The following is a 12,006-nucleotide window of genomic DNA, read 5'->3' on the forward strand; positions in this document are numbered from 1 at the left end:
GCCATTATTTCAAAATCCGACTCGCCCTGGGGACCCTTCAACTTCTCCTTAACTTTATCATAACAACTGAAACCCTTAACCCTCTTTCTATCTTTCTGTTATCTACCCTTTTCCCTTTCCCCAAAAACGTTTTTATACAAAAGCTCAGTTTTCAAACTAAAACAATCTTGTTCACACAAGTATTTTGGCTCCATATCAGTTCCGTACACAGGAAGACATGCATGTGCCATTTACACAGGAAGTAGCCTGATTAAAACCTGTCTCGTATACACGCAAACATTAAAATGCAGATTTTAATTACGACACAAGTAAAGCTATCATTATAGTTTTCTAACCTCGGACAGCCATTTAAACGTTACAGATCCAGCATCCGTTTGACTCTGAAGGTAAAGTCGGCTCTTGCTTCTCAGACTCAACCAAAATAGTAAAACAAGCCCGCACACGCACACAAACACACACAGTCCCACAGGCTCGCAGCCCCATCCCTTTCCCCCTCATGTTAGGCCTTTAGGTTTGTCTCAGGATGTCACTTTGTCACAGCTCCTCAGCTTGAAGGCTGCCTGGATGTGACAGCTCCGGCCACATCGCCTGTGCTTGTCTGTCGTGACAGGCCATGCTCCAGCGAGTCATTACGCTAACTCAGAGTGCTAAGTGACTCGCTAAGTTACAGCACTAAGCTGATAAAGTACTGGAGAAATTGGTTGTGGACGATTCTGTACGAGAGCGGGATTCCCATCACCGAGGCCTCTCCATTCTGTCCGATGACCGTAAAATGACTTGTTCTCCTTTTCCAGCTTTTTTAAGGACGTAACCTGAAACCCATGAGTGTCAGCTGTCAAAGCTGAATTTGAGGGCATATTGTATGCAGATGTATGCGGGATGCTCTTGATATTCCACTGCTATCTCCGGGTTAAAAGAGGATACTTCTCTATTTGCATTAGTTCCATTCAAAGTTCATTTTAAGGACAATGGTGTAACGAGAATCCTGCCTCATCAGCAGAGTTCCCAGTTTCTCAACTACCAATTCTGCTCAATGAAAATGTTCTCTGTGCTTCAGTGCTATGCTAATAGCATTAGGAGATGACTGCTGGAACAGACAGAGGGGCTAAGAGGGGCTGATCACATTTGTGCCCCCGAAAGAAGTCAGCCAGCTAACAAGTCAGCCTCGGGGCCACAGCGCTCCGAAAGTATAATCTCCTATTGTGACTGAGCTGCAAAGTCAGTGTCACAGTCTCTGGCTCCCTGCAAGGCCGAACCTTCTCACTCAATTATTTCGGAGAAAACACACTGTAGAGCATCAGCCAAGGTCAAATCCTCTGAAACATTGAAATGGAGCTTTTATGTTTGAAAGTACATTTCGGATGATGGAACGTTTTATGGTAACGTTTCATTGAAGAGAGACATCTTTGTCTATACAAGCAGTGAACTTTTCATCTGCACTTTGGTTCGAGAAAAAAACACGTTTTCTGTTAATGTTTCTCAAGTGCAACACTGGATCGTGGCAAACAAATCTGTTTACATGTGTGTGGGCGCAAGAGCGAGAATAGAGACATGCAATAATATTAGCGGAAGAACGAGTGAGTGCAAAGACTTGCATGGCTCTTACAAAATAATGCCCTTGTCAGAGGGTCCAAGCATCTATCCACCCCCAGGCTTTAATTACTGTGTGAGAATAATGAGTCAAATCCAATCAGTCCTCTCTCTTGCTCTTAATTTGTATGGAGTTTCTATTATGAAGCCAACTGCTTCAGACCCTCTGACCAGCTGCCCCGGAGTGACACCATACCCCAGTCTGCTGTGGGTTTGTCTGTGTGCTGTGTGTGTTTATCTTTGTCTGTGTCTGTGGGAGCGATAGATTGCTGTCTCGTGCACAGCACCACATCCATGCAAATCACTTTGTGTAATTATTGAATTGGCTTATATCATTATCGGTATGTGGGACAATTGGTTACCATTACTTGTGGCTGACAGATATTAACACCGTTTTAGAAACCACAGGCAGTGAGTCATAGTTTCACATATATGTCATAGTGAGGGATTAGTGCACCTATACATATGGCTGCTGCTGAGAAATACACTTTTTCATCCAGCTATTACAAGTCTGACAGGCACGGTTAATAGCCACGTGCGCGTGTGTGTGTGTGTGTGTGTGCACGCTTCCAAGTGTGTTTGTTGGCTAAAGAGACCCTGAAACCTTAATGGATTCCTGCAGAGTGAAGGACAATCGTAGCCCATGGTCAGTCCAAGCTTATCCTCTGCTCATCTCATCTCAGCTCAGAGCTAGCTCCAGCTAGGCCTCAGGCCATCTGGCTGACACACAACCATGCACACACACAAACAAACACACACAGACCCACACTCCTTCACACACACACATAGACACTGAATCCCTGAAGTTAAGTGCCACGCTGGTTTGTGAATGCGCCATTCAAAAGAAAAGCACAGTGTAAATCGGTATGTGAGTTGCATCCTGCTGAACTCACAGGATTAATTCCACCTTTTACCTGGAACTTTCCATACACTGCTCGTGTGGGCGTGAAATATGCTACAATATGGCGGAAGCAGATATTAGCAGTGGTGTCAGAAATACAGAAGTTATCGGGGTTGCTGCCACCAATGAAGTGCTCAGGCTCAATAATGTCTGTGCTCAATTATGGCTAAAAATATAATTTAACAGCCGGGCCAGAAAAAGAAACTTCTGAAAAACGATAATGGATTTGGGATATTGATCACATTCAGTGTATATTTGGACTTACCAGGTTTACATAATGGAGATTAAATACACACACTGTAGTTGGTTTTAGCCCTTTCCTCCAGAGCACCTCTGTTTTGATGAACATTTGCTCACTTGGACTAAAGTAATGATGATATACCAAACATTAGCAGAGGCAACAAACTGAAATCAACCACACAAACCTAAGTAAAAGCAATAAAAGGTCCTTTATTGATCAAAAGTATTGCAGAAATCCTCAGTATTTATTCACTTCTGCCAAAACAACCACGTCTTAATTTAACCCACAGCCCAAACAATGTAATCAGCTGCTCTTTGGGCTGTTTCACCCAAAAGCTGAACTTCTCCATTATCACTATTTGCATTAGTGCTCAAACGGCTCTGAACAGCCACAAACGTTTCCCATCTAATGTGTGTTAGAAGTGTAAGGACAAACGTGTGATCCGCCCCCTCTGGTGTGGGCTAATGTTCCTGTTGTGCTGGTCCACAGTGTGAGAAAGAGTGCGATCGCTCCTGGTGGCCCCCTTCAGTTTCACTCTCCTCTTGGCTCACTGTGTGGCTCTAATCGCTGGCCAGCTGTACGCCGCTGTGTACTTACACCGTAGGGTAGTTAAGAGAACAAGCCCACACACTGACACTACGTATTGTAATCCCACTGTGACACCATGCAAGGGAGTGTGTGCTTGACTGTGAATGTGCACACTCGTCTGCCCAGGACTTCCGCGTATGTGCTAATTTGCTCGTGTGGATTTTTTTTTGCATTAGTGCGGGGACTTGTTTGTCTTGCCTCGCCTGCTGTTTGCATCTCTGTGTGCTTTAATTAGTATGCGCTTTTGCATCGAGGCCTTTGTGATTTGGCTCGGGCACTGCATGCTGGCGAGGCATAACAGATTTGAAGTCTGTCAGGCGCTGGTCATTCAGCCTTAATGGCGTTAGTTACACAACTGAACTCAAGTCCCCGCTTCATAAATGGGTGGCATTTAGAAATATGAGCTAGTCCGATGGCAGTGAATCATGTAGCGCACCGCTGCAGAGCATGTCTGGGATGACTGACATTGACATTGACCCAGATGGGCACTCCTCCTGAATGGACAGCAGCTGAAACCTAAGCAGCGCTAGCTCCGAGTCAGGAAGGGGAAACAGCCCTGCTCTGTGGGTTTCAGCGGTGGGGAAGAGGGACTGACTCCGTGCCCTTGTCTGCTGCTGAAGCCGTCTGGCGCAGGGGGAAAATCCTGTGCAGTGGGAGCCTCAGTTTATAAAGAAAGATCTTCCAAATTCCAGCCTGCTTGAGGTAAATCAGGACTGTTCTGATTAGATTTGACAGGGGGCCTATCATCAGCCTAATCGATGCCATGTCCTCTCCACTGAAAATGGAGAGGAGACGTGCTTCTTCAGGACAGCGGACAGTTCCACACCTGCCAGTCTCCAATACCTTAAGGTTTTTTTTGCCCAAAAGAAGTTTTGTCAGTTCAGGACCATGGACAGCAGCTCTCACAGTTGCTGGCAGGAGCCTCGGCTCAGAGAGACACTGGTTGTCCTTCAAATCCACATTCAGCTTCTCTGCCAGATCACTCACTCTCCACTGCTAGTCTGTCTCTGCCTCTACCTGGGCTGTGAAGGAATTTGGCAGCCATTTTGTTATATCTGTGTGTGTTTGTGTGTCTGACGCCGACTTCAGAGACAGTCGGAAATCTATGCAGTTATGGAGAGAGCTGGAGAGACAGCGAGTGTCTCTCAGCGCCTCTTCTTAGCCCTCTTTCATGCCTCTCAGCCTGGCTCAGCGATTAACCCTGAGTACCCTGCTGTCTCTGCTGACCCTTCTCCACAAAGAGCCCTGCTGCTGGCCACAGCAGTACTCTGATATGCCTCTCAGATGGCTGATTAACAGCAGTGGGTGTGCAAATGGTGTTCGCCCCGAAGGTGAAGGTGTACGCAGACATTCATGCTCTCTTTTTTAATTTGCTTGTTCTAAAATTACCTTCTGAATCCTAAGGTACTGATACTTTGAGGTAAAACAGACTAAAAGATGCTCTGGAAGACGATTCATCTCTGGTGTGGGGATGGCGGCGATAAGTTGCTGCCTGGCTGTGTGTGGGAGTTTGTTTGAAACTATCAGTTTGTTTCACAAGTGGTGCAACATCTCACGCAAAAGCCAATTTGTGATATGTGATGATCCCGGGTGAAAGCTGGATAGCCAGGCTGTGCATCAACCGAGCTGGAATATTACCACTGGGCGACGGCCATGTCGATAACAGCTAATTTGTGTTTTACATGAGGACAATAGCAACCACTCGCATTCCACCTGCTCTTGTCAAATACTACACATCATATTTACAATGTGGTTGAGTAATAAAGTGCCTCCTAAAAGTATTAAGGTTCATTGAATTATCAATAACTTTGCCTCCCCTCCTTCTTTCCACTCCAGCACTGAGCCGGTCAATGATGCCCTTCGGCTTGATGCGTCGAGAGCTGGCGTGCGAGGGCTACCCGATCGAGCTGCGCTGCCCTGGAAGTGATGTCATCATGATTGAGACGGCCAACTACGGCCGCACCGATGACAAGATCTGTGACGCGGACCCCTTCCAGATGGAGAACGTGCAGTGCTACCTGCCAGACGCCTTCAAGATAATGTCACAGAGGTAACTATTGATCTGTTTGGACCTTGTGTGTTTGTGTGTGTGTTTGTGGAGAGCCGGTGCCTGTTATTGGCTGAGGAAACCAGATACTATTTCACAACATAATTCGTCCAGAATTTCCTTCTATTTCTTCCTGATGTGAGACATTTTGTGCGGAATACTAAAGTCTGCATCGTTATTCTGTGCAGAACAGAACAACATCTTGGTGCACGGTGGTGTGTTCGATTAGCGTGTACGTGCAGCTTGTGTGTGTGTGTGTGTGTGTGCGAGAGTAAGGGTATGTTTTGGATTGTTGCAGGAGTATTTGTACGGCTTCCTTCAGCCACTCACTATGTTTGTGCTCAGCATCTGCTTCCTCTGAGCTCAGATCAATGGGAGCCCTCTCTCAGCTATCCATCACGCACGTAATGGAGGCACAGGGTGCTAGCTTGAGGAGAGAGCAAGGGAGGGAGGAAGGGGGGGAACGGAGAGAATTGAGGAGGTAAAGGAAGGAAGGAGACTGTTAGAAATGATGAGATGATAGAGTGAGTGCAGCAGAGATTTGAGATATGAGGAGAGGGAGAGGCAGCACGGGGAAGAAATACTAAAAGCTGGATAGAGGATTATGTGATGAGAATAAGAGAGTGTGTGTGTATGTCCTTCCTTCTGTGTGTGTGTGTGTGTTTGTGTTTGTGTGTTTCCCAGAGTGTGCAAACGTGAGAAGGCATGCGGTGATGCGGTTTAGATGTAGGTATTATGTGCATATGAATCTTTTCCCTTTTGCGTGAGGTGTAGAATATTTGCCTTACCCCCCCGTCGTCCTTCCCTGTTCTCTCACCTCTAATTGCTCCCACTCACAATCCCCCAAGAGAGAAGGCTCTTACGTCACTCGCCCTCTCCCGGCCTCTTCCCTCCCTCCCTCACTTCTCTCTATCCTTCATCCTGCTTCTTTTCCAGCTCCCTCCCTCCCTGTCTGTTTCCCACCTCCCCTTGGGTGCAGCTGTCACATGATCTAGTCTAGTGTGAAATTACTCCCTTCCCTACCGTTCTCTTCGTCTTTCAGAGCCTGGAGATGTTTTCTTTTCTTTTTTATCCACTCCTCTTTTTCTTTCATACAATGGCACTTGTTATTTTTTTTTAAGCACTTACTTCCTTCCTTCTCTCTGTTTTCTCCCCTCCTCTCCCAATCTGTCTCCTCTTGCAGGTGTAACAACCGCACTCAGTGTGTGGTGGTAGCAGGGTCGGATGTGTTCCCGGACCCTTGCCCAGGGACCTACAAGTACCTGGAGATCCAGTATGAGTGTGTCCCTTACAGTGAGTACCGAGAACCCCGTCACTCCCTCACATCTCCCCACCCCCCTCACCCCAATCACCGCCCCTCCCATCCCTCCCTTTACCCCCACCTGAACCTCTTGCCTTCGGTCTTCAAACCCTAAAAAAACCACAACAAATGACGTCCACACAATCACTTGCTCTCTCTGGCTTCTTTCTGCAAAAGCAAAACAAAAACAAGACACACAGTCATCCTCGGCCACTCTCTGTCTCTCTCTTCTTTCTCTCCTGTACACTCACACTGCTCAGAGACACACAGATGCACACGCTCACACCGAGCGCTAAACCTTTTTTCTTCATCGACAGAGCGACGCACCCGACGCTGAGAGGGATTTTCACATGGGGGAAGGTGCTCTGATAAGGACTTCACACACACCCACTGCAAACGTGGGGTCAGCCCTTATTGGTGACCACTGCAGTGTAACACACACCGCCCCACACTTACACACCGACTGACCCGGGGGCATGCCTCCACCTTTATCTGGTTCCAAACACCTTTGCTGTCCCTCTGATTTCCAATAAAAATTAAAATTGGGCGCAGTGAGACCGGGAGGCAGGGGACATTGTGTGTGCGCCGCACCTCACAATAGGAATGTTCACACAAACAGCAAAAGGCTTATTTTAGACCACATGACCTGGAGCACCTGCACATTTGAATGTCCCCATGGTAACGTCTGACTTCCTCATGGCACTGCTCAGAGCTGCGTGGAGGTGTGACATATACACACGACTGCGCACACAAACACACACACACACTCACACAGGGGGGCACACGGTTGCTCTCTCTGACTCTTGTGTGTACACACAAAGAAAAGAGCACACTCACACAGGCAAAGGAGCAGACACAGCAAGGATTATATGGTGATGTGTTGATCCTCGCTCATGTGAAAATCTCAGCTCAGTCTCCCCCTCCTCCCTCTCATGTGTTATTACTCTCAGCATTGATCCCCTCACCGTGCAGGAGCACGTGGTTGGAACGGAGGGGCAGTGGTGCTCCCCTCCACCAGGAGGAGGCAGAACTGGGTTGCAGGAAGGGGCATATGAGGGTGTTTGGGGTTGTGGGGGTGGGGCACTGGGGGACGGGGGTCTTCTTGGGGTGCTGGAGCTGTTTAGTTTAGATGGAGTTACGGGAGTATGGGGTGATTCTCTCTGCTTTTTCCTCAGGAGCAGATGTGGCGAGCCACGGGATCGAGTCCACACCAAGCGCTAACCTCCTTCGCTCTCTTCCTCTTCCTCTTCATCCCTTCTCTCGGAGGTCTCTTTCTCACCCTCCCTCTGTTTATTATCTAACAGTCAATATCATCTCTTTTCATCCATCTTAACTCCTCTTTTTCTCTCTCCTGCCTTTCTCTCTCTCTCTCTCACTTCCCGTCTGTACTCTGAGGTCTTTAATCTTCATGCGTTGCCCTGTTTCTCTCATTATTTTTCTATTTTTACACTGTCCATCAATCTGCCACATCTTATCATTCTGTTGTGTCTCCTCTGCTGTCTCTGTTGTTTTTTTTCTTTTACAGATGCGGCGAATATTCAAACGCCCAGCCGCTCTGCTCTGCTGTGGACGCTCAGAGAAACTCAGGGACTTCAGAGCACCTCTTTCAGTCCTCGCCCTTCCTCTGCTCAGTGGTTCTGTGCGCTCAGTTTACCTTTTGAGAGACTGTGTGGAGTCAGGCTGCAGCCGCAGTCACAGATAAGAAGTTAGCTGGGTATCGTGCCTTTGCGGCTTATTCTTTGGTGTGAATCTTTTCTTCACAGCCCTGCAAGTGGCAACAAGTGTTCGTCTCGAGTGTCCTCTTCCTCTGTTAACCGGCCTTTCAGTCAACGTCAGCTGCAGTCGCACTTCCCCTCTCCTGTAGAGTAGTTTGTTAATCCTTTCCTACTCCTGTGCTGTAGCTTGGTGTCCTATATAATATCCATGAAGGGGGGGGTCAAGGTGGCATCGCTTAGTTTTCCTTGTCGTCTTCTCCTCATGCATTCTAACCTTGTCTTTTTCCGTCTGACTGCACGAGGGAGCTTGTTCTCTCTCCACAAGGCAATCAGAAGGGATGATTAAATAGCTGCTGACTTGCATTTTTCCCTCCCGGCGTGCAAAAAAAAAAAGACGGAAAAAAAACAAACTTTGTTGATTGCGTCTGAAGTATGGCCCCGGCTTAGAAAATTGGAAGCTGATCCCCCTATGATGAAAAGTACCACCTGTCTGAGGTGACAAAGAAGAGCCAATTACCCCTGTCCTCTGCCACCCTCCTCCGCTGCACTCATCGCACACGCTCCCATGCACACAGAGATAGAAACAAGTGTTGCGCACACGCGGACGCACACAACCCACTCCGCGGCTGCTCCAAATGTTTGTGCTCGTCTGACAAACTAAATATGACCTGACACATTCAGACTCGGCGCTGCAACCGTTCATCCCCAAACCTAGACACAGTCTCACCGCACGCCACTCAACTCGGCCACTTTTAATTACCAGGAGAGGGGGGGGGGGGGGGGGGCGCATCGCTCTCTTCAGTTCTGCCTCAGCAGAGATTTGTCAAGATTAATTGAATTTGCTGCTGCTAATCGCTCTGGTAATGCCCCATCGTTCACGTCTGGCTGGGAACGCTGGGCACGCTGGCATCAGCCGAGGCCGACGCGCGCTTGTCGTCTCTTGTCTCCACAAAAGGAGGGGGGGGGGGGGAACAAAAGAAAGATGATCTGTAAAGGTTGTCGTGTCGTAGCAGCTGAGGTGGTGTGGCAGCCATGTTGACAGTTGTGTGCGATGTTTACATCTGCGGGGGGGGGTCCTCTATGTGCGTGTCACACAGATGCCATGTTACCAGTCACCTGAAACAGCGAGGTGACAGCTGGAGCCGAGCTGACACACACCACACACACACACACACACACACACAAACCTCCTGTCAGCTGAGCTCAGACAAGGGTCGAGAATGTGCGTGTGTAGCAGCGCGTGGGATCGCCTTGGCAAAATTCAACATCCGCCAACAAGTCAAATCATATCTCATTGAGCCAAAAAGCCCTGCGAGGCCTCAGCGCCACACAGCATTGTTTTTCGCCAGCCGGAACAGAGCAAGACAAAACGGCTCAACTGAACTCGCATTTCACACTGTCACAGTCTGTTTTAGGCTGCTGGATTCCATTAAGACATCACAGATCCGTGCACACAGCAGCAGCATGTACTCCATGCAGAGGAAAGCCAACCCTGCAGTTTGAACATGGATATACGCCATGAAACCCTACCTGTCCACCCCCCCCCCCCCCCCTTCAGGACACCGTGCTACATCATTATTGATCCTTAATGCTACTCACTGGGGCCGTCCCTGTTAGCCATGCCAGAGCCAGTAGACCCAGTGTTGAGCCCCATGCTATTTCATCAGCTGTGATTTATCTTGTTTAATATGCACAGTGCAGGTAGCTGGAGACCTGGCTTTGGAAAGTGCCGGCTCAGGTCGCACACTAGAGATTCTACAGATCCTCTTACGTTTCTACATGTTCTCTTCTTTTACCCTCGTGTTTTTTTTTTCTTTTTTCGAATCTGCCACTGTTTCACTTTATGAAATCGAGCCTTGCTCACAAATGTATTCGGCACTGCTTATTCATTACAAGCCATCGCTTTTTGGACACAAAGCCGCTGGAAATGATAGTTGACTTGTCGGGAAGAGTTTGTCAGTGGAAGGAATAATGGCATTGTAATATGACAAGTTTTCAAGGGAGGAGAGGAAACACTTTGATGTAGCTGAAAATGAAATTCTATTAATATGTATAGGGCCACCATTAGACGTCGGGCTCATAAATGTTTGGTGAATGAGAAGCAGGCGGCTCTGCTCAGGCCGTGGAAAGGGATGACTCCACCGTGAAGAATGTGAAGTGAGAGAAAGAGAAAACAGAGCGCGGGGGGGGGGGGGGGGGGGGTGGGGGGGGGGGGCGGGGGGGGTGGGTGGGGGGGGGGGTTAGGGGGGAGGAGAGAGGACGGAAGAAGATGGAGAGGACGCGCTATCTCTCAGCGGCGCGAAAGAGACTGAGGAGGCTGTGTGTGTGTGTGTGTGTGTGTGTTGTGTGTGTGTGTGTGTGTGTGTGTGTGTGTGTGTGTGTGTTGTGTGTGTGTGTGTGTGGTGTGTGTGTGTGTGTGTGTGTGTGTGTGTGTGTGTGTGTGTGTGTGTGTGTGTGTGTTGCTAGCCGTACTCATTAGTGTGGGAGTAATTGATAGGGTTGTAGAGAGCGCTGAGCAGTGATTAAGGGGAGAGAGGGGCAGTGGCTTATTTCTCAAAAGGGCCCTGAAAGAGAAATGCTGAATGAATCAGACAAACAGCCAAGGTGGCCTTAAACTAACCCCCTGTTTCACTGTGATGACACTTTGATGAGTTTCTGTCTCTCCTCTCTATGTGTGTGTGTGTGTCCTCTAGTTGGTGTGATGATGCTGTGTGTGTCTGTGCTCAGCGTTTATTTTTCAGGACAACCCAAAGCATAAGAAAGGGAGTCAACGGAGGTCGTCCACCTCCCCTGTTTCTTCTTCTCCTTTCCTGCAGCACCAAAGAAGTTCTCTCTCTCTCTTTCTCTCTCGCTGTTCACCTCTTCATGCGGCTTACATTCTCACTGAGTCCATTCACAGCACTACATTAGCAGACCCTCTTTGACGAATGATGCCTCCGACTGGCACGAAGTGGACGAGCTCCACCGTCAGATTCCCTCCGTGCAGAAAAACAAAACCTCAATGTGTTCAAGCTCGGCTGAATCCTGGTCTTCCCATGCACCCCCCTGCAGCTGTTGCAGCGAAGATGAAAGCTCTGGACGCTCTCTGGCCACTCTCTCCCTCCCCTAACCTTGGAGCTAACGATTGCACTCGCGGTTGGTGGCGGGGATGTAATGCTTTCTTGCCCCCTGCCCGGCTTCACAGGCCTCGCTTTCATAGCTTTGCCATGTTTACCCCTCTAGGCCGAAAATGGCCGCCACTCCCCCGGTCTTCGTGGAGGTTGTTTGTCCTCTTTGATCTTGGCATTAGATGATAAATGATCAGTGTGGCTGTTGGTACTAATGCTGCCTCTGCTGCACCGCTGCCAAGATACAAGGCCATCCTCCACACAGACTACTGCTGCTAACTGCTCCTTTTCTCTTTTTATTTGACACGCTTTTTTCTCTCTTTACTGCTCTCTCTCTCCTTCTTTATTTCTCTCTCTCTCTCTCTCTCTCTCACCTTTCCTTCTTTCTTTATGGGCAACCCGACGAGGTGTCGTGACTATTTCACAGCGCTCCCCAGGGGACATCAGACTTCCCGCAACACATACTCAACAATCACGCTCGTAGCAGGGATCCACCAGCCAAGTGCCTTTTGACACG

At 48.6% G+C, this 12,006-nt stretch overlaps 1 protein-coding gene across 1 annotated transcript in view; it reads left to right on the plus strand.

Annotated features, from left to right (window-relative positions):
- adgrl1a (adhesion G protein-coupled receptor L1a) overlaps positions 1 to 12,006 on the plus strand; it is a 49,113-nt gene that overhangs the window by 7,139 nt on the left and 29,968 nt on the right. The window contains exons 2-3 of the mRNA XM_053443242.1: positions 5,157 to 5,370; positions 6,551 to 6,660. Coding sequence (XP_053299217.1) covers positions 5,157 to 5,370; positions 6,551 to 6,660 — 324 coding nt within the window. The remainder of the gene's footprint in view (positions 1 to 5,156; positions 5,371 to 6,550; positions 6,661 to 12,006) is intronic.

This window comes from Pleuronectes platessa, chromosome 16 (assembly GCF_947347685.1).
Source record: "Pleuronectes platessa chromosome 16, fPlePla1.1, whole genome shotgun sequence".
Lineage (NCBI taxonomy): Eukaryota > Metazoa > Chordata > Actinopteri > Pleuronectiformes > Pleuronectidae > Pleuronectes > Pleuronectes platessa.